This window comes from Dipodomys ordii, unplaced genomic scaffold (genome assembly GCF_000151885.1).
Source record: "Dipodomys ordii isolate 6190 unplaced genomic scaffold, Dord_2.0 Scaffold181, whole genome shotgun sequence".
Classification (NCBI taxonomy): Eukaryota; Metazoa; Chordata; class Mammalia; order Rodentia; family Heteromyidae; genus Dipodomys; species Dipodomys ordii.
Genome location: NW_012267397.1, coordinates 788,671 through 814,532, shown reverse-complemented (window position 1 = coordinate 814,532; position 25,862 = coordinate 788,671). Strand labels below are relative to the sequence as shown.

General features: G+C 41.3%; 1 protein-coding gene across 1 annotated transcript in view; it reads right to left on the bottom strand.

Moving 5' to 3' along the window:
- The window catches only part of Ago4 (argonaute RISC catalytic component 4), a 46,939-nt gene that overhangs the window by 13,486 nt on the left and 7,591 nt on the right, over positions 1–25,862 (bottom strand). The window contains exons 3-15 of the mRNA XM_013034078.1: positions 23,761–23,881; positions 21,136–21,317; positions 20,833–20,969; positions 20,569–20,703; positions 18,786–18,873; positions 14,642–14,789; positions 14,293–14,412; positions 14,046–14,174; positions 13,671–13,804; positions 10,225–10,409; positions 8,737–8,896; positions 2,901–3,216; positions 2,636–2,770 (exon numbers count right to left, since the gene is read on the bottom strand). Of these exons, the coding sequence (XP_012889532.1) occupies positions 2,636–2,770; positions 2,901–3,216; positions 8,737–8,896; positions 10,225–10,409; positions 13,671–13,804; positions 14,046–14,174; positions 14,293–14,412; positions 14,642–14,789; positions 18,786–18,873; positions 20,569–20,703; positions 20,833–20,969; positions 21,136–21,317; positions 23,761–23,881 (1,990 nt within the window). The remainder of the gene's footprint in view (positions 1–2,635; positions 2,771–2,900; positions 3,217–8,736; positions 8,897–10,224; positions 10,410–13,670; positions 13,805–14,045; positions 14,175–14,292; positions 14,413–14,641; positions 14,790–18,785; positions 18,874–20,568; positions 20,704–20,832; positions 20,970–21,135; positions 21,318–23,760; positions 23,882–25,862) is intronic.

Genomic DNA, 25,862 nt, shown 5'->3' with positions numbered 1-25,862 from the left:
CCTGTGCTCTTCAGCTCAAGGTGAGCGCTCTACCCTTGAGCCACAGCGCCACTTCCGGCTTTTTTCTTTTTTCTTATGTGGTGCTGAGGAATCAAACCCAGGGCCTCATGCATGCAAGGAAAACACTCTACCACTGGGCCACCTTCCCAGCCCCTATGTTAGTTATTTTTGAGGTATGGTTTTGCTTTCTACCCTGGAGCATGCCAGAGCCACAACTCACTGACAGTGTGCTGTCACATCTAAGATAATAGGTGAGCACCACTGTACCCAGATTTTTGTTGAAGAGTTTGTTTCATAGACTTAGGTTAGAGGCCTTAACTGGCCTCTAACTTCAATCATCCCAATCACAGGTTTTCTAGTAGCTAGGATTACATGTATCAGCCATTGATGCGTTTCTTGACACTGTCAACTATGAAAGATTACATTAGACATTAAAGAACAGAATGGTGGTATAGTTTTGGATTTTAGTAATTTTAGTAATTCAGGGGCAGGCAATATAGCTCAGTGATAGAATGCTTGCCTAACATTTGAAAGGTCCTGGGTTCCATCCCTGGCACTGAGGGGGTAAAAATAAAAAAGATAATTCAGGCCACAAAGCCTGCTATTAATTTGTATGACATCATAATAATTCAGAGTTTGTATTGTAAGACTCCACATACCTATTTAAAATATTTTTGGAGAAAATTCTTCTTTTTTAAGAAATTCTTCTTTGGGCTGGGAAGGTGGCTCAGTGGTAGAGCACTTGCCTTGCATGCCAGAGGCCCTGGTTCGATTCCTCAGCACCACATACGCAAAAAGAAAAAAGCCGGAAGTGGCGCTGTGGCTCAAGTGGTAGAGCGCTAGCCTTGAGCTGAAGAGCTGAGGGACAGAGCCCAGGACCAGAGTTCAGGCCCCGCGACCAGACCCAAAAAAAAAAAAAAAGAAATTCTTCTTTATATGCTAAAATTATAGATCAGGTATTGGCAGTAAAGCTGAGCAAATGGGTTATATGAGGTCATAAGTTTGATCTCCAGCAGCATATAGATCCACAAAGACCCACAGACACATCCCTGGTAATTGCTTGTGTCATTGTAATGTACTTGATATTTCTGATCAATTACTTTAAAAAACAAAAACATACCCTCTAGCTGGGTGCTGGTGGGTCATGCCTGTAATCCTAGCTACTCAAGAAACTGAGATCTGAGGAACATGGTCTAAACCCAGCCCAGGTAAGAAAATCATTGAGACTCTTATCTCCATCTAACCACCAAAAAAGCCAGAAGTGGAGCTCAAGTGGTAAAGTACTTGCCTTTAGCAAAAAATCTAAGGGAAAGCACCTAGGCTCTGAGTTCAAGCCCTAGGACCAGCACAATACCCCCTCCCCAAAACAAACAACAACAATGAAAATAAAAACTCTAGAAACCACATAGCTATCACATAAGAGATATTCTTCTTTTTTTTGGGGGGGCGTTCTGTTGTGGGGCTTGAACTCGGGGCCTGGGTGCTGTCTCTGAGCTTTTCTGCTCTGTTCAAGGCTAGCACCCCAACATAGATCTTAGCCTCCTGAGTAGCTAGGATTGTAGGCATGAGCTACCAGTGCTGGCTGAAATATCCATTCTTTTTATTTTTGTTGTTGTTGTTGATCATGGGCTTGAACTTGGCCTGGGCACTGTCCCTCAGCTCTTCAGCTCAAGGCAAGTGCTATACCACTTGAGCCACAGTGCCACTTCTGGTTTGCAGGTGGTTAATTGGAGATAAGAGTCTCACGGACTTTCCCACCTGGGCTGGCTTTGAACTGTGATCCTCAGATCTCAGCCTCCTGAGTAACTAGGATTATAGGTGTGAGCCACAGCCACCTGGCTAGTTCCTGAGATTCTTATCTCCAATTAACTAACAAAAGGACAGAAGTGGTATGGGACTGGAGGAAAAAAAATGAGAGAGAGAGAGAGAGTAAGGAATGGGTAACAGTGTCCAAAAAGAAATGTACTCGTGGGCTGGGAAGGTGGCTCAGTGGTAGAGTACTTGCCTTGCATGCCTGAGGCCCTGGGTTCGTTTCCTCAGCACCACATGGCGCTGTGGCTCAAGTGGTAGAGCGCTAGCCTTGAGCTGAAGAGCTGAGGAACAGCACCCAGGCCCACAGTTCAGAACTCATGACCAACAAAAAGACAAAAAAGAAGAAAAAAAAAAACAAGCTTAGGAAGAGTGCTCAATCTGTGAGTTTAAGCCCCAGAACTGGCATGGAAAAAAAAAAAAAAAAAACTTTCAGGATTGTAAAAGAAAAAAAATCCGGGCTGGGAAAGTGGCTCAGTGGTAGACTGCTTGCCTTGTGTACATGAGGCCCTGGATTTGATTCTTCAGTGCCACATAAACAGAAAAAGCCAGAAGTGGCACTGTGGCTCAAGTGGTAGAGCATTAGCCTTGAGATGAAGAGCTGAGGGACAGCACCCAGGCCCAGAGTTCAAGCCCCACGACTGGCAAAAAAACAAAAAAACAACAACCCACACCAAAAAACAAAACATTCAGAATTGTCATCTAAGTTCACATATAGTCAGTATATTTATTTAATTACTAAGCACCTCTGATTATAAAACATGACTTTAAATCTACTCAAAATCATTTGTACTTGTCATTGCAGGAACTTATATTGTTTTCTTACCCTTTCTGTTTTATCTGCACAGAAGAGTCGTGTGTGATGTCTCTTTTGCACTACAATATATGTTATTCCTGGCCGATAATCTTCTTCCAAACTTATGCATGCCTTTCGAATTGCTATTAGTTCAGGCCAAGCTACCTAAGAGACAGAAATGGAATTATGCTTCATTGATAACGCACCTAAAATCTGTTTTATTGAAGAATGGACAGAGAAAATTGTATCAGATTCCAGGAAGTCCCAAAGGGCAACACTGAGCTAGTGACAGTACCTGTTTCATTTGCCCTTCGGATACTCCTCCCCGGTAATAGATGATACGAGTGGGCTTGAAGCGTGTGGATTTGTAGAACTGGATCAGCAGTTCTCGAACCATGTTAGTCAGGTCCTGGATGACCTCCTGACTATATAGTAGCTCCTGGGAGATCTCCTGCCGGGATGTCTGCACCCGAACTGTGGCACAGTACCGGCTGGGGTGGCCATCCATGCTGCCCACCACAGCTGCAATGGAAGGTTTCTTCCCATCCCCTGCTGGAGGGTGTGTAACATCTGCTCCCAGGAAGATGACAGGCTGCTGGAACACTGAGGGCCTGCTCGGATCGAAGGGGACAATGCCACTCAATCATTCAGGTAACATATCTGGGCCTAGAAGAGTTCTACTACCAGAGGTTGATAATCAGAGGTTTAATCTTAGGAGAGAGGCCTTGTGCTCTAAGGGAGAGAACAGTAAGGATCCAAATCCAAACTCTTTAAGATGTGAGACTTGGGAAACACAATCAAGTCTATTTTTTTTATTTCATTTTTCTCCACTGTATTTATCATTTATACCACACCACACATTTTGTTTGTTTGTTTGTTTGTTTTTGGTCGGTCATGGGCCTTGAACTCTGGGCTTGGGCGCTGTTCCTGTGCTCTTCAGCTCAAGGTGAGCGCTCTACCACTTGAGCCACAGCACCACTTCCGGTTTTCTAGTGGTTTATGGGAGATAAGAGTCTCATGGGGCCGGGCCCTGGTGGCTCACGCCTGTAATCCTAGCTACTCAGGAGGCTGAGATCTGAGGGTCACGGTTCAAAGCCAGCCCGGGCAGGAGAGACCGTGAGACTCCTATCTCCAATAAACTACCAAAAACCGGAAGTGGCGCTGTAGCTCAAGTGGTAGAGCGCTCCCCTTGAGCTGAAGAGCTGAGGGACAGCGCCCAGGCCCAGAGTTCAAGCCCCATGACCGACAAAAAAAAAAAAAAAGTCTCATGGCCTTTCCTGCCCGGGCTGGCTTTGAACCTCGATCCTCAGATCTCAGCCTCCTGAGTAGCCAGGATTACAGGCATGAGCCACCGGCACCTGGCTTTGCTTGTTTTTACAAACCTAAATGTAATTTCTACAGGGTAAGACTTTTGTTTTGGTCACTGTTATATCCCCAATACCAAAAATAATGCTTAGCTTATATGTGGCATTCAATAAATACTTATTGAAAAATGAATTTATTTATTTGGCATTAATTTCTCTGTTGAAGAAATCAAGAGGGAAAAATATCATGTGTGCTTCTCTGGTAAAAGTCAGACTCTCACGCATGCCCCCTCTCCCCCCACACCCCAAAGAAAAGTTGGGCATGTTGGTATAATCTTTAATTCCAGTAGTTCTGGAGGCTGAGTCAGTTCTGTGAGTCTGAGGCCAGGCCTGGGCTATAAAGGCAAGATGCTGCCACAAAAACACAAGAAGTGCTGGACATCAGTGGCTCACCTATAATCCTAGCTATTCAGGGAGGCTGAGATCTGGAAGATGGATCTGAAACCAGCCCAGGCAGAAAAATCCATGAGACTCTATTAGCAAAATGTTTGGCTGGAGGTACAACTCAAGTGATAGAGTGCCAGCAAACATACAAATCCTTAAATATTGCAATTGAGACTGCAAGTACTTTACTCTTAAACTATAATCCAGGAAGCATTTCAACTCTTGACAGTTTTATGTAATGAGTACTGAAGATACATTGCATGTATTTACTATATACTCTATCATCACATAAAATAGTCCTGGCAAAGAGCAGATAACAACAGCAGAAAAACACATTCATTGTTCATGTGGATAACATAACAATATTCTAGCCACAGTGCTAAGCCCCCTACATATATTAATTTATTGAATCTTAATTCTATGAGGGTAGTAAAATTATTACCTCTATTTTTTTTTTGGGTCCGGTCATGGGGCCTCAACTCTGGGCCTGGGCGCTGTCCCTCAGCTCTTCAGCTCAAGGCTAGCACTCTACCACTTGAGCCACAGCACCACTTCCAGCTTTTTTCTTTTCTCTTATGTGGTACTGAGGAATCGAACCCAGGGCCTCAGGCAAGCAAGGCAAGTGCTCTACCACTGAGCCACCTTCCCAGCCCTATTATCTCTATTTTTTACAGATATAATGTGTCATGTCTGTAATCTTAGCTACTTGAAGATTGGCAAGATTGGGGTTCAAGGCTAGACTGAAGGTGAAAATGTTCATGAGACCCCCCCCATCTCAACCAGTAAAAAAGCTGGGCATTGGGCTGGGAATGTGGCTTAATGGTAGAGTGTTTGCCTAGCATGCATGAAGCCCTGGGTTCGATTCCTCTGTACCACATAAACAGAAAAAGTGGCACTGTGGCTCAAGTGGTAGAGTGCTAGCCTTGAGCACAGAGAAGCTCAGGAACAGTACCCAGCCCTGAGTTTAAACCCCAGGACTGGCAAAAAAAAAAAGTTGAGCATAGCTTCTAGCATTTTAGGAAATGAAAATAGGAAAATTGTGGTCCAGGCCAGCCAGGTATAATTCAAGAACTTACATAGCACCACTTCTGGCTTTTTCTGTGGTAATGAGCAATCGAACCCAGGCTTCATGCCTGCTAGGCAAGCACTCTACCACTAAGCCACACTCCCAGCCCTGTGTATTACTTTTTTACTACTGTTTCTGTTGGGGAATTAACAATGTCACGGTTTTTTGTTTTTGTTTTTGATTCTTTTTACAGAGTTATGTAGGTGACAAGATCCATCATTAGCTGTCTTTTCTGGAACACTTCAGAGGAGTGAGAGGTCAGTAGCTTTGCCCCTCTTTTCCTTGGAATAATAAAACTGTATATTCTACTTGATAAGGTCTGGAAGAAAACATACAAGTAAGTTCATATTTATAATGCTCGTCTATTTAGAGCAACAATAGTTCATATGTTCACATCTGTTATTACCAAATTCAACATATGAACAGGAATCAGCTCTATCCAGGAGCATGGTTGGAAGCAACAGCTGAGGAAATCACCCACTTCTGCTGCATCCACCACAAGCAAAAACATCCTGAAGCCAAAGCACACAGCTCTCAGTACATAGTAATGGAACCATGTAGGGTAAGTCCATACCCTACACAAGTCATACAGCAGTTTATCTACCCAAGGTATAATATTCTTCTAACACCAAAGAAGACAGCCAAGAAGCTGTGGGCACTGGTGGCACACGCCTATAATCCTACCTACTCAGGATGATGAGATCAGAGGATGGAGGATCAAAGTCAACCAGGAGAGGAAAGTCTGTGAGACTCTTATCTTCAATTAACCACCAGAAAACCAGAAGTGGCACTGTGGCTCAAGTGGTAGAGCACTAGTCTTGAGCTGAAGAGCTCAGGGACAGCACCCAGACCTGGAGTTCAAGCCCCATGACTGACAAAACAAACAAACAAACAAAAGACAGACAAAAAGATCTATCTATAATACAATCCACAATTGTTTTCAAACAATTGTGCTTTTCTTAAAACAATTTGATCATGATATACCTTGATATAAAAGCATATTAATAATCAGGACATTAGGAATCTCTAGATTCTTTTATAAGTAGCATTTGTAGAACCACTTTTGGTAACAAATACAGTACTTAGGAATATGCATCCAACTGAGGATGCATAAAGTGTATCCTGAATTCTTTCTGGTTAAAACCAGGGCTGGCTGCTACTGTGAGATATAGAATGAGAATCTATAAAAAATACTGTAACATGTTGGGTTTTTCCCAGAGGCTGCATCTTCTTTTGCTGGAATACTTTATAAATACATATTAAAAAGTATGGCAACAACTCCAAACAGTCCAACCTGTTCACTCAGCTCTTATCCCAATTTGATTCATATTCCTGGCAATGAATTTCATGGCTGTGTGTTGTTGTTTCTTTTTCTTATATTGTATTGTCCAGAAAGATGTTGTGACATTTCTAAACCATCTCTGGTATGTATGTTCAAGGATGGATGCAACTAATAAGTGGTCAGGCGCTGAAGCCTGTAGTATCCCAGTACCTGTTTGCAAAGGATTGAAGACATTGATTTGGACTCACCATTCAACTCAAGCATGAATCCAAAATTCCCTTCCCTATTATGTTTATCACCTCCTCTTCTCTTTTTACTCCTAATTTGAAAACTACAGGAGTGCCAAGATTACCTGGTTACTGGAAAGATGTTCACCCCAACCGACAAAACTTTCCTGGGGGGCTTTTGTAATTCACAGCCCCATTCCATGTACTTCCAGGTTTTTTTTGTTGTTGTTGTTGGTCATGGGGCTTGAACTCTGGGCCTGGGCACTGTCCCTCACCTCTTCAGCTTAAGGCTAGTGCTCTACCACTTGAGCCACAGCACCACTTCTGGTTTTTTCTGCTTATGTGGTACTGAGGAATTGAACCCAGGGTCTCACCTATGCAAGGCAAGCACTCTACCACTGAGCTACCTTCCCAGCCCACTTCCAGTTATTTTTATGTACGTACGTATGTATATATGGATGTGTGTATGTATGTATGTATTGTCAGTCATAGGACTTGAACTCTGGGCCTGGGCACTGGCCCTCAGCTCTTCAGCTCAGGGCTAGCACTCTACCACTTGAGCCACAGCACCACTTCTGGTTTTCTGGTGGTTAATTAGAGATAAGAGTCTCATGGTCTTTGAACCGTAATTCTCAGATCTCAGCCTCCTGAGTAGCAGCTCTAAAGAATGAAGGAAGTGGGTTCATCACCTGGCAAGAAAAAGAGTGCTTACTTTTACCAGAAATACAAAATTATACAATAAATGAATTAGAATATTGTGGTAGGATAAAGTCATTTATAGATAGATGAATGTGGTTTATTCACATGATATAGACTATATAGTATGAAAACGAATGAGTTACTAGGGCTAGAAGAATGGTTGAAGTGGACATGTCAGCTTAGCACGTGCCATTTTTTTTAAAGGAACTGCTGCTATTAAATGCAACAACTGCTATATAGACACATGTTGATGACACACAAGATATATAAAATAGTATATTCTGAATGATTCTATTTATGCAAAGGTCAAAAATAGGCCAAACTAATTTATAGTGGTAGAAGTCACAATACTGGTTGTCTTTGGGGATTTGCAGTGCTGGGGACTAAACTCAGGACTAAATTTATGTATGGTAGGCAATTATTCTCACTGAGCTCCCATCCCAGGCCCAGGTGTTATCTAGTCAGAGGGATAATAGAAAGCCTGACAAAGTTCTGGAAATATTCCATATTATAACTGGCTGATGGGTATATATATGGATGTATATGTAAGAAACAGTAATTGAAATGCATATTTGAGATGTGTATGGTTTTGTGTTTGTTCGTTTTCAGTGCTAGGGATTACAATCTTGGGCCTTGTGCATTACACATGCTAGGCAAGTGATATACTGTTGAGCTACACCCTCAGGCCCTGTGTTTTCAAGGCTGGTCTTGAATTCCCAGGCCTCCTGCCTTGGACTTCTGAATATTGGGATTAGAGGTGTGCAACATAATACCCAGCTGAATTATATATGCTTGTTACTATACATAAGTTAGATTTTTTTTTTTTTTGCCAGTTGTGGGGCTTGAACTCAGGGCCTAAGCACTGTCCCTGAGCTTCTCTGTGCTCAACACTAGTGCTCTAGCACTTGAGCCATAGCTCCACTTCTGGTTTTTGAGTGGTTAATTGGAGATAAGAGTCTCATAGGGACTTTTCTGCTCTGGCTGGCTTCAAACTGTGATCCTCAGATCTCAGCCTCCTGATTAGCTAGGATTACATGTGTGAGCCATTGGTGCCTGGCTGTAAGTTAGATTCTAAACAAAGTTAGGGAAAACAGGCTTCAGAATCTCACCTTTGATGAGGTACAAGCACGTTGTTAATTCCTCCCAGTTTTGCATTTATCTTCAGGCAAAGGTTGGAAAGGGTTTGGGGTGAGGTCTTCACCACATTTTTTACCTGGACACACTGTGTGGCCATACCTAGAAGGGTATCTCCAACACGTTTCACCTCAGCTACAAAAATAAGTTAATTTTAATTTTAGAATGTTTATTTTTAAATGTTTAATTTTAAAATGTTGACCAGTTTTTAGTAAAGGAAAATCCATATGAACATTTATACATACTGTACTGGGTGTTAGATGTTTCTTTGGTGTTGGTGCTTTCCTCTGCTAGTACCCTCAGGGTACTTCCCCCCCCCCACACACACACTCCCCTCTTCCCGTTTGGACAGGTCCTCCCCACCCTTTTCCTTTCTCCTTTCCTGGAGGCCTGGAAGCTAGCCTGCTTCCTTCATTCTTTAGAGCTGCTTGCCACCACTCGCAAACTCCTTTGAGTTTTTTTTTTCCCCACATGACTATTCTGGCAAAATAGTCAATCTCCCCTGCTCCTCCCTCTCAGCACATACACACCTTTTGAATTTTACCTTTTATTTACTCTAAATGGTAGGGATTAAGCAGAAGGTAACAAAAGAAGCAAATACAGGAAGGCTTGAAGGGCTACTCTGTAGTTTCCACAATATTGACTCAGATGATAACCAGAACTTTTTATCATGCTTCTTCCAATAGATACAAACTAACTAGGTCCTCTCCTGGAAGTGGCTGGCTCCCCCACTCATTCCCACTTTGATCTCCTAAGTGCTTTTTACCAAACATTCCAACTTTCCCAGATTCCTGGACTATGAAAGGATTGCACAGTATTTCCTGCTCCCATTTCCAGTCACTTTCTTCCCCAACTACCCACAGGTTGAATATAGCCCCATGTCCTCTTATAGCCAAGAAGATGCAGAGAGAAAAGAAAGATGGGACAGCAACATTCCAACAATGGTTGTCCTACCAAGGTGGATCTAAGAGTGGCAATGACAACATGAAGCAGAAGTCACTTGTAGCAGGAACAAGAAACAAATCTTCAGCCAGGCGCTGGTGGCTCACACCTGTAATCCTAGCTACTCAGGAGGCTGAGATCTAAGGTTCAAGATTCAAACCAGCCCAGGCAGGAAGGTCTGTGAGACTCTTCAATTAACCACCAGAAAACCAGAGTGGCACTGTGGCTCAAGTGGTAGAGCACTAGCCTTGAGTTGAAGAGCTCAGGGACAGCACACAGGCCCAGAGTTCAACAAAAAACAAAACAAAACAAAAAACCCCACAAAACTTCATTGTTGTCTGTTTACAGGGCTGGGAACCAAATGTAGGGCCTTGTGAATGTTAGGCAAATTCTTTACCACTATCTTAGTTGCTTTGAACCACTGACAGTTTGGAATTACTTGTGACTGTAGCACACTTAGATTATCCTATCAAACCAACTACTTGAAATCATCCCTCATTCAACATCAAAAGGGTTCATACCATAAACTGGTGTCTTCCCAGGCAAGATAACCACTATTAGTTGTAGGCCCACGTATGTCATTTTCAGATGCTTAAACATGGGCTCCACACTGTCTGCCCCTTGTGCATACTTGCAGAAACAAGGCTGACCCTGGATAGGCATTCCTGCATCCTTGGAGATTTTACGAAGTTGGTCAGTGAAACTCCTGTTAAGATAGAAACAGTAAGTGTCACAGAGTTTTCATTCAGTGTGCATCAATGTCAACAGACAAAAAGAACCCTTTAATGAGCTTATAAAAACAGACTAGCAATCTGGGCACTGGTGGCTCATGCCTATAATCCTAGCTACTCAGGAGGCTGAGATCTGATGATTAAGGTTCAAAGCCAGCCTGGGCAGGAAAGTCCGTGAGACTCTTATTTCCAATAAACCACCAGAAAACCAGAAGTGGTGCTGTGGCTCAAGTGGTAGAGCATTAGCCTTGAGCTGAAGAGCTGAGGGACAGTACCCAGGCCCAAAGTTCAAGCCCCATGACTGACAAAAAAAAAAAAAAAGCAAGCAAGAAAGAAAGAATGAAGAAAGAAGAAAGAAAGAAAAGAAAAAGTCTAGCAAGCTGAGTGCCAGTGGCTCATGCCTGTAACCTTAGCTACACAGGAGGCTGAGATCAGAGGACTGTGGTTCCAAGACAGCCTGGGCAGGAAAGTCCATCATACTATCTCCAATTAATCACCAAAAAGCTGAAAGGAAATAAAGCTGTGGCTCCAGTGGTAGAGCACTAGCTCTGAGTACAAAAGCTCAGGGATAGCACCCAGGCCCTAAGTTCAAGCCCTAGGACTGTCTCTTTCTCTTTCTCTCTCTCTCTCTCTCTCTCTCTCACATACACACACACACACACACACACACACACACACACACACACGTAGACCAGTAGTTGTACCACTACAATTATATCAGAGAATCTGTATTAATAAACCATCAGATTATAGTTTTGAATTTTTCTGTTGTTAGCAGTTCTAGGGTTTGAACCCAGGGTTCCACATTCAATTACCTTGTACTCTACCACTTGAGCCATACCTCCAGCCCTACTTTTTGTTGGATAATATAAAATGGATTCTCATGGATTTTTCTGTCTGGGCTGGGTTGAACTGGCATCCTCTGTATCTCAGCCTTCTCAACTAGGATTATAGGTATGAGCCACTGGCGCTTAGTCTAGAATTTTTACTTTATTATTTTTGACCAGTCATAGGGCTTGAACACAGGGCCTGGACAATGTCCCTGAGCTCTTTTACTCAAGACTAGCACTCTTAACACCTTGAGCCATAGCACCACTTCTGGCATTTTCTGTTTATGTGGAACTGAGGAATTGAACCCAGGGCTTCATGCATGCTAGGCAAGCACTCTACCACTAAGCCACATTCCAAGTCCCTTTATTCTTGCTTTTGCACAACTGGGGATTGAACCCAAAGCCTTGTGTATGGCAAGCATATGCTCTACAACTGAATGCTTGTTCTCATTAAAAAATTTTAAGTTCTTATGGTTTAGCTGGACCTTGGGGATTACAATAGCATTCCTGTTCAAAGATTTGCTGTGGTTATTTTCTTTTGTTGGCAGTAGTGGGTCTTAAACTCAGGGCCTGGGTACTTTCCTTGAGCTTTCTTGTTCAAGGCTAGTGTTCTACCACTTAAGCCACAGCTCTATTTTTGCCTTTTTGGTAGTTAAATGAAGATAAGAGTCTCATGGACTTTCCTGCCCTTGCTGGTTTTAAACCAAAATTCTCCTTCTGAGTAGCTACAATTATAGGCAGGAGTCCACTGGTGCTTAGTGTGTGGTTGCTGATAAATTTTAATATTTAAATCAGCAATTCTGTACTGAAGAAAAGTGTGTCAAATTTTCAGGTAGCACATATTTGGTAAGGCTGGAACAAGAAGAGTTAGACAAGGTTGTGTTCAACTGAGACTGCAGAAACAGGGCATCACAAAATCAGATTTGATTCAATAACAATATCAAAAGAAATCCCTCAAAACTCAAAATTCTTTGTAGAATTTTAATTTTTGGATTGAAGAAATTGTTTCAATCTATGCACAAAACTTTCTGAATGATCTCTAGTATATTTGCCAGTGGATTGCAGGATTCCCTTCTTTCATCCCATTCCAAACAAATTTCTTTAATATAGACTGGTGCAATATAGAATGTAAACCAATACAGTCAGCTAGTAACCAACCATGCAGTAAAATATTCTCAGTAGTGGGCTGGGAAGGTAGCCCAGTGGTAGAGTGCCTGCCTTGCATGCATGAGGCCCTGGGTTAGATTTCTCATCACCACATAAGCAAAAAAGCCATAAGTGGCGCTGTGGCTGAAGTGGTAGAGCACTAGCCTTCAGTTGAGCTGAAGAACAGCGCCCACCCAGGCCCAGAGCTCAAGCCCCATGACCAGCAAAAAAAAAACAAAACAAAAAACATTCTCAGTAGTAAATCAGAATGATTAAAAACAAACTAAAGGGCTGGGAATGTGGCTTAGTGGTAGAGAGTACTTGCCTAGCATGCATGAAGCGCTGGGTTTGATTACTAAGTACCACATAAACAGAAAAAGCTGGAAGTGGCCCTGTGGCTTAAGGTGGTAGAGTACTAGCCTTGAGCAAAAGAAGCTCTAGGACAGTGCCCAAGCCCTGAGTTTAAGCCCAGGACTGGCATATAGATAGATAGATAGATAATAAAGCCAAGTGCTGGTGGCTTACATCTGTGATCTTAACTACTCAGGAGGCTGAGATCTAGGGGTCACGGTTTAAAGCCAGGAAAGTCCCCATGAGACTGTTATCTCTGATGAACCACTCAAAAACTAGAAGTAGTGCTGTGGCTCAAGTAGTAGAGTGCTAGCCCTGAGTACAAAGGGTCTCTGGGACAGTGCCCAGGCCCTGAGTTCAAGCCCCACAACTAACTAAAAATAAAAAGTAGTTTTTAATCCTCTTTTTTTTTTTTCCTGTTGGTCATAAGGCTTGAACTTGGGGCCCGGGCACTGTCCCTGGGCTCTTTTGCTCAAGGCTAGCACTCTACTTGAGCCACAGCACCACTTCTGGTTTTCTGGTGATTAATTGGAGGTAAGAGTCTCATGGAGGAGAGCTACCTGAGCCACCTGCTCCTGGCAATGCCTGGAAGTTTTTAATCCTTTTTTGAAAAAAAAACACAATTCCCAAAGAAGTACTATTAAAATGCAAATTACTAAAAATGCAAGAATTCAACAAGCAGCATTGCTTCAGCTTTCTTACTCACAAATTTGTGCTCTAAACATATGGAAGCTGAGTCAGACTGTTAATGTAATTCTCAAGTTTGTAATTTATGGTGATATCAGGTCTTTTCTACCCAGATGCTATTGCTATGGGCATCAGGGATTCAGAGGCAGTATACACAGCACATAAAGACAGTATTTCACAACATGGAGGGTATTACTAAGCGAAAAACATGAAGATACTCACTTCAGTAAATCTTCTCTACATTGTTTCTGAGGTGCAAAACAAGCAACTGCCCAAACTTTAATTTCAATGCCAGCATAAAACTGCTTTCCTCGCATATCCCAGACACCCTGGTTAGGTGTAGCTACTGTTTTATTCTTAAAAAAAAAAAAAAAAGAAAGAAAGAAAGAAAGAAAAGAGAAAAGACTTTATAATGTAAGGCCATTTTAATTTTCAAGACAGGGAAAAATTCAAAATTTTATTCAGCATCAGTCAAAAGACAAAAGGCTACAAATGAGTTTAACTATAGTTTTATTTAACATTGAGTAGTTAGAAAATGGATTATAATCTTGTTTAGACTGCAATGGAGAAGCTTATTGAGATAAACAGAAAACTTACCCGGCCTCCGTACTGCAGCATTGGGGCTGGAAGGACCCGACCTGTGAGCTCTGTCATTTCATTGTGGACAACAATCCCAAATTCTTTAAGGTATGGATCAGGTCCACCCACCATGCTATTGCTCTTTACCTAAAGAACAGGAAAGCCTGCATATATAAAAAGAGTAACTGTGTCCCATCAGAAAATTTCTATTATTATTATTATTATTTTATCTTAGAGCTGGCTAATCTTGAAGTCTATGCCTTACCAGTCTACTGATTTCTTCCTGTCTGTCAGGAGCAGATCTTGCTGTGGCTTTGATCATTGTGGATGTCTGATTGTCTGTGAGCTTCTTTATACATCGCTGCCCTGCTACTATATTACAGACCTGTTGGGAGACAGAGAAAAATTCATTTCTGTATCAATAGGCTTCTATATCTTAAACTTTTACTAAACTATCATACATCCTCCATTTCCAGAAACATTTAAATAGTTATAAAGTGAGATTATCTGTCCAAAATATTTTAGAATTCTATCACAGGTTTAAAACTTTTTTTTATTCTTTAAACTATTCAAGAGATTAGCAGATTGGCAAAAGAAAATTGATTTCAGCTTACCTCAAGTGGCAAATATGTATGCTTTTGCTCCTGTCCCACTTGGAGGCAGGGAAGATGAGGGTATTTCAGCTGCAGGCTATACTTTTGCTTAAAATATTGAGCTACTGTACATTCCATAGCTTGACCATTTTCTAGCTGTAAAGGAAAGCTAAAGAGATAGGGTTTTTTTTTTTAGAATTTATTTTCTTTCTTTTTTTTTCAAACAAGTAAACAAAGCCTAGTAACATTTTCTACCTCGATAAATCAACTAAAAAATAAAAATCAAAGCCAGGCACCGGTGGCTCATGCCTGTAATCCTAGCTACTCAGGAGGCTGGTATTTGAGGATTACAGTTCAAAGCCAGCCCGACAGGAAAATCCACATAAGACTCTTTATCTCCAATAAACCACTAGAAAACCAGAAGTGGCACTGTGGCTCAAGTGGTAGAGTACTTGCTTTGAGCTGAAGAGCTGAGGGATAGTGCCCAAGCCCGGAGTTCAAGCCCCACGACCGACAAAAAAATAAATAAATAAAAAATAAATAAAAATCAAGGCAGGAAGTGTGGTTCACTGGTGCACAGTGTATGTTTAGCAGGCAGAAGGTCCTAGGCTCAATCCCTAATATCACCAAATAGCTATAATAAATAAATAATAAATAAAACAAAGGTAAATCTTCAAATATGTTTCACTTAAGTCATTTTAGTTCACAATAATGTAAGGCCTGACAAATAATTCCATTGAAATTTTTATTTTTCATATCTGAAGTTAGAATGAGAACCAAACTAAAAAAAATTTTTAAACAAGAAGAAATTGTAAAGCCACTCACCGGTGGCTCATGCCTATAATCCTAGCTTCTTAGGATCTGAGATCTGAGGATCCTGCCTTGAAGCCAGCCAGGGCAGGACTGTGCATGAGACAGTTAACCACTGAAAACCAGAAGTGGAGCTGTGGCTCAAAGTATTAAAGTGCTAGCCTTGAGCAAAAAAACCCCTCAGGGACAGCCCTCAGGCCCTGAGTTCAAAAGCCTCATGATTAACTAAAGAAAAAAAGAAAAGAAAAAGAAACTGTAGAACTCAAAGATAAAAGACAATCAAATACAAAAATACAATCTCTAGCAGGCTTTTTATAGTTGATTAAATTCAAATAAGGACTTGGAGTCATTCATACAGGAATTTTATTTGCTTAAAAGAGAACATTTTCAGGCTGGGAAGGTTGCTCAGTGGTAGAGTGCTTGCCTTGCATGCTCGAGGCCCTGGGTTCGATTCCTCAGCACCACATAAGAAAAAAAAAGCCGGAAGTGGCCCTGTGGCTCAAGTTGTAGAGAGCTAGCCTTGAGCTGAAGAGCTGAGGGACAGCGCCCAGGCCCAGAGTTCAGGCCCCATGACCGGACCAAAAAAAAAGAGAACATTTTCTTAAATGAGTGCAGCAGGGTTATTAGGGCCACATTTTCAGATCTCCAAATTTTTACAGTCCTCAATCAGAAGAAGGATTTGGAGGTCACAAGACCAAATATATAAAGTTGAGATTATAGAAGAATATTTGGAATAAACTGGGGAACATGATTTAAGAAACGTTCTTTATCTGGCTCTTCTAAGGGGTTAAATTATCTCAAATACTTAGTAAATTTAATCTTGCTTAAAAACAAACAAACAACTGATCCACAAAGTAATTTGAGAAGGACAATCTATGTGATGCTTAAATTCTAGATGCTTTATTTATTTATTTATTTATTTTGGTTAGTCGTGGGGCCAGAACTCTGGGCCTGGGTGCTATCCCTGAGCTCCTCAGCTCAGGGCCTCATGTATGCAAGGCAAGTACTCTACCACTAAGCCACCTTCCCTGCTCTCTATATGCTTTAAACATTATGGCAAAGGCGATAGAGGGCTATAAAGACTAGTAATTGTGATAGGATATGTGAAGTAATAAAATAGGTGCAGTTCTTGAAACAAATGCTACAAATACTGACTTCACCAGATTTTGATAACATTTTCCCTCCTAGAAAATGAAGTCAGTGCTGGGAATGTGGCTTAGTGGTAGAGTGCTTGCTTAATAGTCATGAAGCCCTGGGTTCTATTCCTCAGTGCCACATAAACAGAAAAAGCCAGAAGTGGTAGAGCGCTAGCCTTGAGCACAGAGAGGCTCAGGGACAGAGCCCAAACCCTGAGTTCAAGCCGCAGGCCCAGCAAAAAAAAAAAAGAAGAAGTCAATGGAATGATACAAACAGAACGTGGAATACTGTTTTCCAATTCTTAGGAAATTCATGCGTACATATATATAATGTCAGTCTGAAGAACTGAATTAATATACTTCATTTGTCCAGAAGGCACCCAAAAACTTCAAGTTTCTAGAGCAAAGCCCTACAAGTAATTTTGATATATACAATGTAATTAAAAATCATGAATATAAGACAAAGTTAGACTGTAATATAAATTTAAAAAACTTTCTAGTATGAAAATGGTGCAAAGTTGATATATTTAACACCTTTTAGTAAGGAGAGCCAATACTTTTTTTGTCAGACACAAATTTAGTGATCTTAACTATAAGAATAAAACATCTATGGTCATTTTTAAAGAACTTTCACATATATTGCTTCACTTAATCACAGTTCCCAGTGGATTTGAAAGTGGGTGATTAGAAAAGTGAGGCCATGCTGGGCATCAGTGGCTCACGCCTGTAATCCTAGCTACTCAGGAGGCTGAGATCTGAGGATCACAGTTCAAAGCCAGCCCAGGCAGGAAACTCAACTCTCATCTCCAATAAACCACTCAGAAAACTGGAAGTGGTAGAGCACCTGCCTTGAGCTGAAGAGCTGAGGGATAATGCCCAGGCCCAGAGTTCAAGCCCCATGACCGATAAAAAAAGAAAAAAAGAAAAAGAAAAAGAAAAGTGAGGCCAGGGATGTAGAAGGGAGGATGCTGCTGAAGGCAGGCCATCACACTCACATCTAGAAATGATAGCTAGCTACAAAGGGTGGGGAAAAACTCCACACAAAAATGTAGAGCAGCATGTCTTCCACAACAGCCTTATATGGCTTTGAGGCTTACATGTGTTGAGAACTATAATAAGAGATTCTGGCAGTGATTATTCTCTATACTTAAATAAAAGTCAATCTATATTTATACTCTGTTTAAAAGGTGAATTGAAGGGGACTGGGAAGGTGGCTCAGTGGTAGAGCGCTTGCCTTGCAAGCCTGAGGCCCTGGGTTCGATTCCTCAGCACCACATAAGCAAAAAGAAAAAAAGCCGGAAGTGGCACTGTGGCTCAAGTGGTAGAGCGCTATCCTTGAGCTGAAGAGCTGAGGGACAGCGCCCAGGCCCAGAGTTCAAGCCCCACGACTGGACCCAAAAAAAAAAAAAAAAAGGTGAATTGAAGGAGGGATATATGTTTTACAAATATTGCTCTGAAAACATCTAAAATAGGATTGTGGCATGGCTCAAATGGTGGAGCACCTACCTTGCAAGCACAGGGCCCTGAGTTCAAACCTTAGTACTGACAAAACAACAACAACAAAGAAGCAAATAAAACAAGAAAGAACATCTAAAACATGTTTTAAAGCATTAATGTTAAAAGTGAAGACTGTGGTGATCTTGAAAATTAAAGTACACCAGGCTTAGTGGTAGAGTGCTTGCTTTGTATGCATGAAGCTCTTGGTTCGATTCCTCAGTACCACATAAATAGAAAAAGCCATAGTAAGTGGCCCTGTGGCTCAAATGGTAAAGTGCTAGCCTTGGGCAAAAAAAGGCTCAGGGACAGTACCCAGGCCCTAAGTTCAAACCCCAGAACTGGCAAAATAAATAAGTAAATAAATAAAAGTACACTATACCAATTTGTGTGTGTGTGGGGGGGGGGTTTTTTTGGTTGGTTGTGGGGCTTGAACTCTGGGCCTGGGCTCTGTCCCTCAGCTCTTCAGCTCAAGGCGAGCGCTCTACCGCTTGAGCTACAAGCCACTTCCGGTTTTCTAGGGGTTTACTGGAGATAAGAGTCTCACAGACTTTCCTGTCTGGGCTGGCTTTGAACTATGATCCTCATATCTCAGCCTCCTGAAAAGCTAGGCTTACAGGTGTGAGCCACCAACCCCAGGCTCACTATACCAATTTTGCAAATGATTTTAGTAGCTTCCTGTTACCAGAACTGTTATCTTAGTATTCTAGATGTGACTAACATACGTTTGATGACTGGCTGGCCGTCTAGTCACATTGCAAACTCGGTATTTCCGTTTCATCTGTCCACAGTGAGTCACCTCGACTTTGAGACCTAAAATTTTTTTAAAAAAGAGCTAAATTATCAGTTTAATGAAAATAACAGTGAAAAAACTAATTTGAATATTGTCTTTGAAAATCACGACACTGTACAAATAAAAGTTGCAAAAATTTGAGGATGAAGTATAATCATTTAAAGGCAAAAAGGCTCAGATAGAGTACCTTAGGAACTAGATGCTAACTAAACCTCTCTGTTCCTTGCCCTTGTTTTTGTTTTTGTTGTTTTTAATTTTTATTTTGGTGCTGGTCCTGGGGCTTGAACTCAGGGTCTAAGCACTGAGCGTTCTGAGTGTTTTTGCTCTCAAGGCTAGCATTCTACCATTTCAGGCATAGCTCCACTTCTGGCTTTTTGGTGATTAATTGTAGATAAGGGTCTCCCAGACTTTCCTGCCTGGTCTGGCTTCAAACTGCAATCCTCAGATCTCCTGAGTGGCTGGGATTCAGGGTGTAAGCCATTGACACCTGGCATCTTACTCCTTCTTTTTGTGGACATCTTCTCTTCCTTTTTTCTTTTCATTTTGAGACAAAATTTCACTATGTAGCCCAAGATGGCCTTGAATTCTCAACCCTTCTGCCTCAGCCTCGAGAGTTCTGGAATTACATGTGTATAACACCATGTCTGACTACAGACTACTCAACCAACTTTAGTATTTCACTCAAGTATTTATTCAGCATCAAATATGTTCTTTTTTTTTTTTTTTTTTGGTCCAGTCGTGGAGCCTGAACTCTGGGCCTGGGCGCTGTCCCTCAGCTCTTCAGCTCAAGGCTAGTGCTCTACCACTTGAGCCACAGCGCCATTTCTGTTTTCTTTTTTGTTATGTGGTGCTGAGGAATCGAACCCAGGGCCTCGTGCATGCAAGGCAAGCGCTCTACCACTGAGCCACCTTCCCAGACCTCAGCATCAAATATGTTCTGACATTACTTTCATGTCTGGTGATAGTCCTCATGAAGCTTATTGTCTAGTGAGAGAAAACAACTAGTAATAAATAAAGAGCTAAAAAATCCAAGAGAAGGGGGCTGGGAAGGTAGCTCAGTGGTAGAGCGCTTGCCTTGCATGCCTGAGGCCATGGGTTCTATTCCTCAACACCACATAAGCAAAAAGAAAAAAGCAGGAAGTGGCGCTGTGGCTCAAGTGGTAGAGCGCTAGTCTTGAGCTGAGGAGCTGAGGGACAGCGCCCAGGCCCAGAGTTCAGGCCCCACGACTGGACCCCCCCCCAAAAAAAAATAAAATAAAAAAGCCAAGAGAATAAATATATGTGCATTATTGTAATAAAAGCGTAGTTTATAAGAAAGGGTATCATTGAGTTATGAGCTAAAGGCATGACTCAAGTGGTAGAGTGCTTGCCTAGCTAGCAAACTCTGGGCTCTAAAATCAAAACCCCAGTACTGAAAAACAATTTTTTGGGTCATATTTCACCAAGTTATACTATGCTAGAAAGAATTATAAACCTAATTGCATTTAATTCTTCCAACAACACTGCAAGGTATATATTATCTTTTTCTTTTAGATCGATAATTTGAATAAACTAAGATTCACAGAGGTTTACAGTGGATAAAAAACTTGCCCAAGTTTCCCCTGCTAGAACTAGCTAGGTTGGGATGGAAGCCCAGTTCTGCTTGACTCCAAAACCCAGGCTACTTGCATCACATTGAGCTGCCTATCCAAAGCAACATTAACACAAATACCTACCTCTGATTTCTTTAGTAAACTTGACGCGCTGGGAGTCAGTTAGAGGTTTGGTCTGTTCATTGATGTTCTGAATGTCTAACACCTCACACATGAACTCAATGATAGGTTGAGCCCGGTAGAAAGCAGTTGCAGACACTATCAAACAAAGAGGAAGGATGCTTAGCTTTAGGAAAAATAGAAGGTCCAATAAACACACACACACACACACACACACACACACACACCAGTCAAAAGAGTTAATGGATTAAAAAAGCTTCATCCTACCATCAATATTGAGCATCATATTCCACATTGCAGGTCTCACAGACTGATGAAAGCCAAACCAAACCTCTCTGCCCCCTCCCAGAGGATGGTAGTAACCTTCAGGAGGTGAGAAAAAAGAGCGGCCCACTGGAGTATACCTGCAGAAACAAGTTTGCATGTTTTATAATTAAGATTGAATGATCTTCCATTTTCAACTGCATGAGCTAATTTCAAATCTGAATTATGACTTGGGCAGAAACCTTACGATGGTTAAATAGAACCTACCAAAAATTTGTGGGAAAGGATCCAAATGAAGGTACTAACCTCATAGAGGGAAGATGTCTTGTAATAACATCAAGTGCTTGAACTGAATCATCTGGGACTTCATTCAAGTGCCCAGCTAAAGCTTCTAAAAGCAACTGAAGACTCACAACTGATACCCATTGAACAGACACTTTGAAGGTTTGGTCTTTACCCTCACCTGGGAGGGTTACCTCCATATCAACCTAGGGAGGAAAATATATGTAAGCGCACATGTTTACAAAGGCTATGGGAAAGATTCTAAGAACATTCAATGTGGTATATACATAAGTATATTTATCTTAATATTTTCTGTACTTGCAAGACATTGGAAACAATATATCCATTAATAGGGGAATAAATTTAAGATGGAATACTATACAATAGTTAAAAATAATGTATGCTACAACATGGATGAACCTTGAAAACATTATATTAAGTTACTTTACTTACCAGAAGGACAAACATTATATATTTCTACCTATATAATGTACCTACACTAGTTAAATTAATAAAAACAAAAGCATAATATTGGTTACCAGAGAATCGGGGCAAGGAAGTATGGAAAATTATTATTTTCTGGGTCCAGTTTTTGTTTGAAATAAAAAAAAAGTTCTAGTGATGAATGGAAGTGATGAACTCACAACAGTGTGAATGTACTTAGTATTGATGAATTATACACTTAAAATAGATATGCACAGGGCTGGGAAGGTGGCTCAGTGGTAGAGCGCTTGCCTTGCATGCATGAGGCCCTGGGTTCGATTCCTCAGCACCACATAAGCAAAAAGAAAAAAGCCGGAAGTGGCGCTGTGGCTCAAGTGGTAGAGTGCTAGCCTTGAGCTGAAGAGCTGAGGGACAGCGCCCAGGCCCTGAGTTCAGGCCCCAGGACTGGCAAAAAAAAAGTTCAAGATCAGCCTGGGCTACCTATTGAGACCCTGTCTCAAGAAATTTAAAGAAAAAAGGTTAAAGTAATAATTTATATCATAAAATAATAAAATTTGAAGCCAGGTACACTGGCTCATGCCTATTATCCTAGCTACTCAGGAAGCTGAGATCAGAAAGACTGAAGTTTGAGTCCATTCCAGGCAAAAAGTTCGAGACTTCCTTCTAAACTAATAAAAGCGGGTCTTAGTGGTACACATGTATCTTCCCAGCTAGGCAGGGAACAGAAATAGGAAGATCATGGTCCAAGCCAGCTTAGGCATTCCAGACACTATCTGAAAAATAAAAATGGTCTAGAAATATGGCTTAAGTAGTAGAGCACCTGGTTTAGCAAGTGTGAGGGATGGCGTTCATATGCCAGTACTGTAAAAAAAGAAAAAAAAATCTCTGAATTTGAAAAAAAAAAAGTAGATCTCAAATTAGACATCTCCCAGACATATTGTTAGAAAAAAAATCAAAACAAGCCAGGTACCAGTGGCTCATGCTTGTAGTCCTAGTTACTTGGAAAGCTTAGTTCTAAGTGTACATCTACAGTTTTAAGCTAAATGGCTTGGGTGGTAGGATCTATATATTTTTATTAATATCAATTAGTTTTTCAAAGGAGGTCTCATAAATTCTTACCTTTTGATATAGTGTTTATTTTTCTTTTTTTAATTTTTTGTGCCAGTCCTGGGGCTTGAATTCAGGGTCTGGGTGCTGTCCCTAATCTTTTGTGTTCAAGGCTACCACTCTACAACTTAAGCCACAGCTCTACTTGTGGCTTTTGTGTGTGTGTGTGTTCAGGGCCTGGGGCTTGAACTCAGAGCATAAGCACTGTCACTGAGCTTCTTTTGCTCAAGGCTAACATTCTACCACTTGAGCCACAGTGTTACTTCTGGGTTTTTCTGGGTAGTTTTATTGGAAATAAGAGTCTCAGACTCTTCTGCCAGTGCTGGCTTCAAACCACAATCCTAAAATTGTGAGGATTATAGGTGTGAGTTACTAGTGGCCTGCTTTTTTTGGTGGTTAATTGGAAATAGAGTCTCATGGACTTTGCTGCTTTAGCTGGTTTTGAACTGTGATCCTTAGGTCTCAGCCTGAGTAGGTAAGATTACAGGCTTGAGTCACTGGCACCCAGCCTCTAGTCCTGCTTTTTTAATTTTAAATATAAGTGTTTTAAAAAATACTTTTATTATGAATTTTCATAAGCAGGTACTGTAAAACTCAATTGGCTCAGAATTAGGTAGTACTTTGTTAAAAGTACATTGTTAATGTGAGAAATTTGGAATATATTTAAAGAAAGTATTTGAGGATCAATTTTATGATTATGTTTCACTTTATGGATTGTTGTGTTTTTTTCATTTTTGGTTTTGGTTTTTTGCTTTTGAGTTACTAGGGATTGAACCCAGGACCTCAAGATTACTAGGCAAGTGCTCTACCTACTAGCCATGGCCCTAGTCCTTTTGTTTTTGAAATACAGACTCAAGATCTTCCTGCCTCTTCCTCCTAAGTAGCTGGGATTACATGTGTTCACTATCATACCCAGCTCATCTCATCTTTAATTATTAGTTAACTAAGAGGCAACAAATATGGACAGAATAACAAAATCTATCATCACTATGAAAAACAACGCTGAATAAAGAATTGAAGTATTACCAAAAAGGTCAACATTTTGTTATATATAATGCTTACTGAAAAAGCCAAGTATTTCTTTCTGTTAACACTTACCCTATCCCGTCCAATTGGCAGTGGATGTGCTGTGTACATGTTTCTTTTGCCATCATAGCCAGGCTGCCGATCACCAAATATCTGCATCTTGAAGTGCCGCACCATTGTATCTACTACCTCCCTTAACAGTAGTGGAGATAGTGGCAGTTAACTTTGAAAAATGGTGAACAATAAGGAAAGTATAGCTAAACATTAGTCATCTAAATATAGTTTGATACTACTAAAAAGAGTAAGAGTGAAAGTTATGATTCATTTGAGGAATTAAAAAAAGTTAGCAAGCCGGGTGCCAGTGAACCCAGGGCTTCATGCATGCTAGGCAATCACTCTACCACTAGGCCACATACCCAGCCCTACCCCTTTTTCTTTTCTTTTTTTTTTTTTGGTCAGTTGTGGGGCTTGAACTCTGGGCTTGGGCACTGTCCCTCAACTCTTCAGCTCAAGGCAAGTGCTCTACCGCTTGAGCCACAGCAACACTTCTGGTTTTCTGGTGGTTTATTGGAGATAAGAGTCTCATGGACTTTCCTGCCCGGGCTGGCTTTGAACCATGATCCTCAGATCTTAGCTTCCTGAGTAGCTAGGATTACAGGAGTGAGTCACAGGTGCCTGGCTTGAATAAGAATCTTCAAGTAGTATAGACAGGGCAATGTAGTAATATACTCTTGCTTTAGAAAAGTTACTGATAGGGGCTGGGAAGGTGGCTCAGTGGTAGAGCACTTGCCTTGCATACATGAGGCCCTGGGTTCAATTCCTCAGCACCACATAAACAAAATGAAAAAAGCCGGAAGTGGTGCTGTGGCTCAAGTGGTAGAGTGCTAGCCTTGAGCTGAAGAGCTGAGGGACAGCTCCCAGGCCCAGAGTTCAGGCCCCACGACTGGACCCCCCCCCAAAAAAAGAAAAGTTACTGATATAGTTCCTTTAGAATAAAATTATTTTAGTCAAGCATGCATGCATAGCCTTACTTAAGTGGTCTTGCATATATACCAGGCCACACTATGTACAGATTCTGAAATAAATGCAGTGACAAGGAAACTGAGGGATGCAGTGTAAGATACAGACAGACCTGAGTCTAGATCATTGGCTACAGAGAATATCTTCATATCTGGTAAATTCCTGCTAGACTAACCACATCAGAACCTTTCTTAATAATGTTAGAAATAAACAGAGCTTCTTTCTGACATTATTTTTCCAAGACAATTCTTTAAAACTATTGTTTATTTATTTAGTACGGGGATCGAACCCAGGATATTGCACTTGCTAGGCAAGCACTTTGCCACTGAGCTACATCCTAGCCCCAAAACAATTTAAAAAAATTTTGAGCTGGGCACCAGTAGCTCACACCTGTAATCCTAGCTACTCAGGAGGCTGAGATCTGGCAGTTCAAAGCCAGCCCAGGCAGGAAAGTCCGTGAGACTCTTATCTCCAATAAACCACTAGAAAACTGGAAGTGGTGCTGTGGCTCAAGTGGTAGAGTGCTCTCCTTGAGCTGAAGAGGGCAGGGACAGTGCCTAAGCACAGAGTTCAAGCCCCATGACCGACCAAAAAAAATTTTTTTTTTTTTTGTACCAAGCCTAGAGCTTAAACACAGGACCTTGCACTCTTTCTTCCTTCCTTCCTTTCTTCCTTTCTTTCTTTCTTTCTTTCTTTCTTCCTTTCTTTCTTTTCTGCTCAAGCTGGTATTCTACTATTCGGGCCATACCCCTATTCCCAGATATTTGCTGGTTAATTAGAGATGATTTTGTCTACCTTCACTGGCTTCAAATCTCAATCCTCAGATCTCAGTCTCCTGAGTAGCTAGGATTATGGTAATGAACCACCAAAACCCCAATTTTCCAAGGTAATTCATATCCAATATTCAATACCAAGACAATATCAAAATTTGAATTTCTAGACAGTACTATTTCCTATAAGCACTACTGTCTCCATTTATTTTATAAACTTCTAATAATCTTTTTTTTTTTTGGTCCAGTTGCGGGGGCCTGAACTCTGGGCCTGAGCACTGTCCCTCAGCTCTTCAGCTCAAGGCTAGCACTCTACCACTTGAGCCACAGTGCCACTTCCGGCTTTTTTCTTATGTGGTGCTGAGGAATCAAACCCAGGGCCTC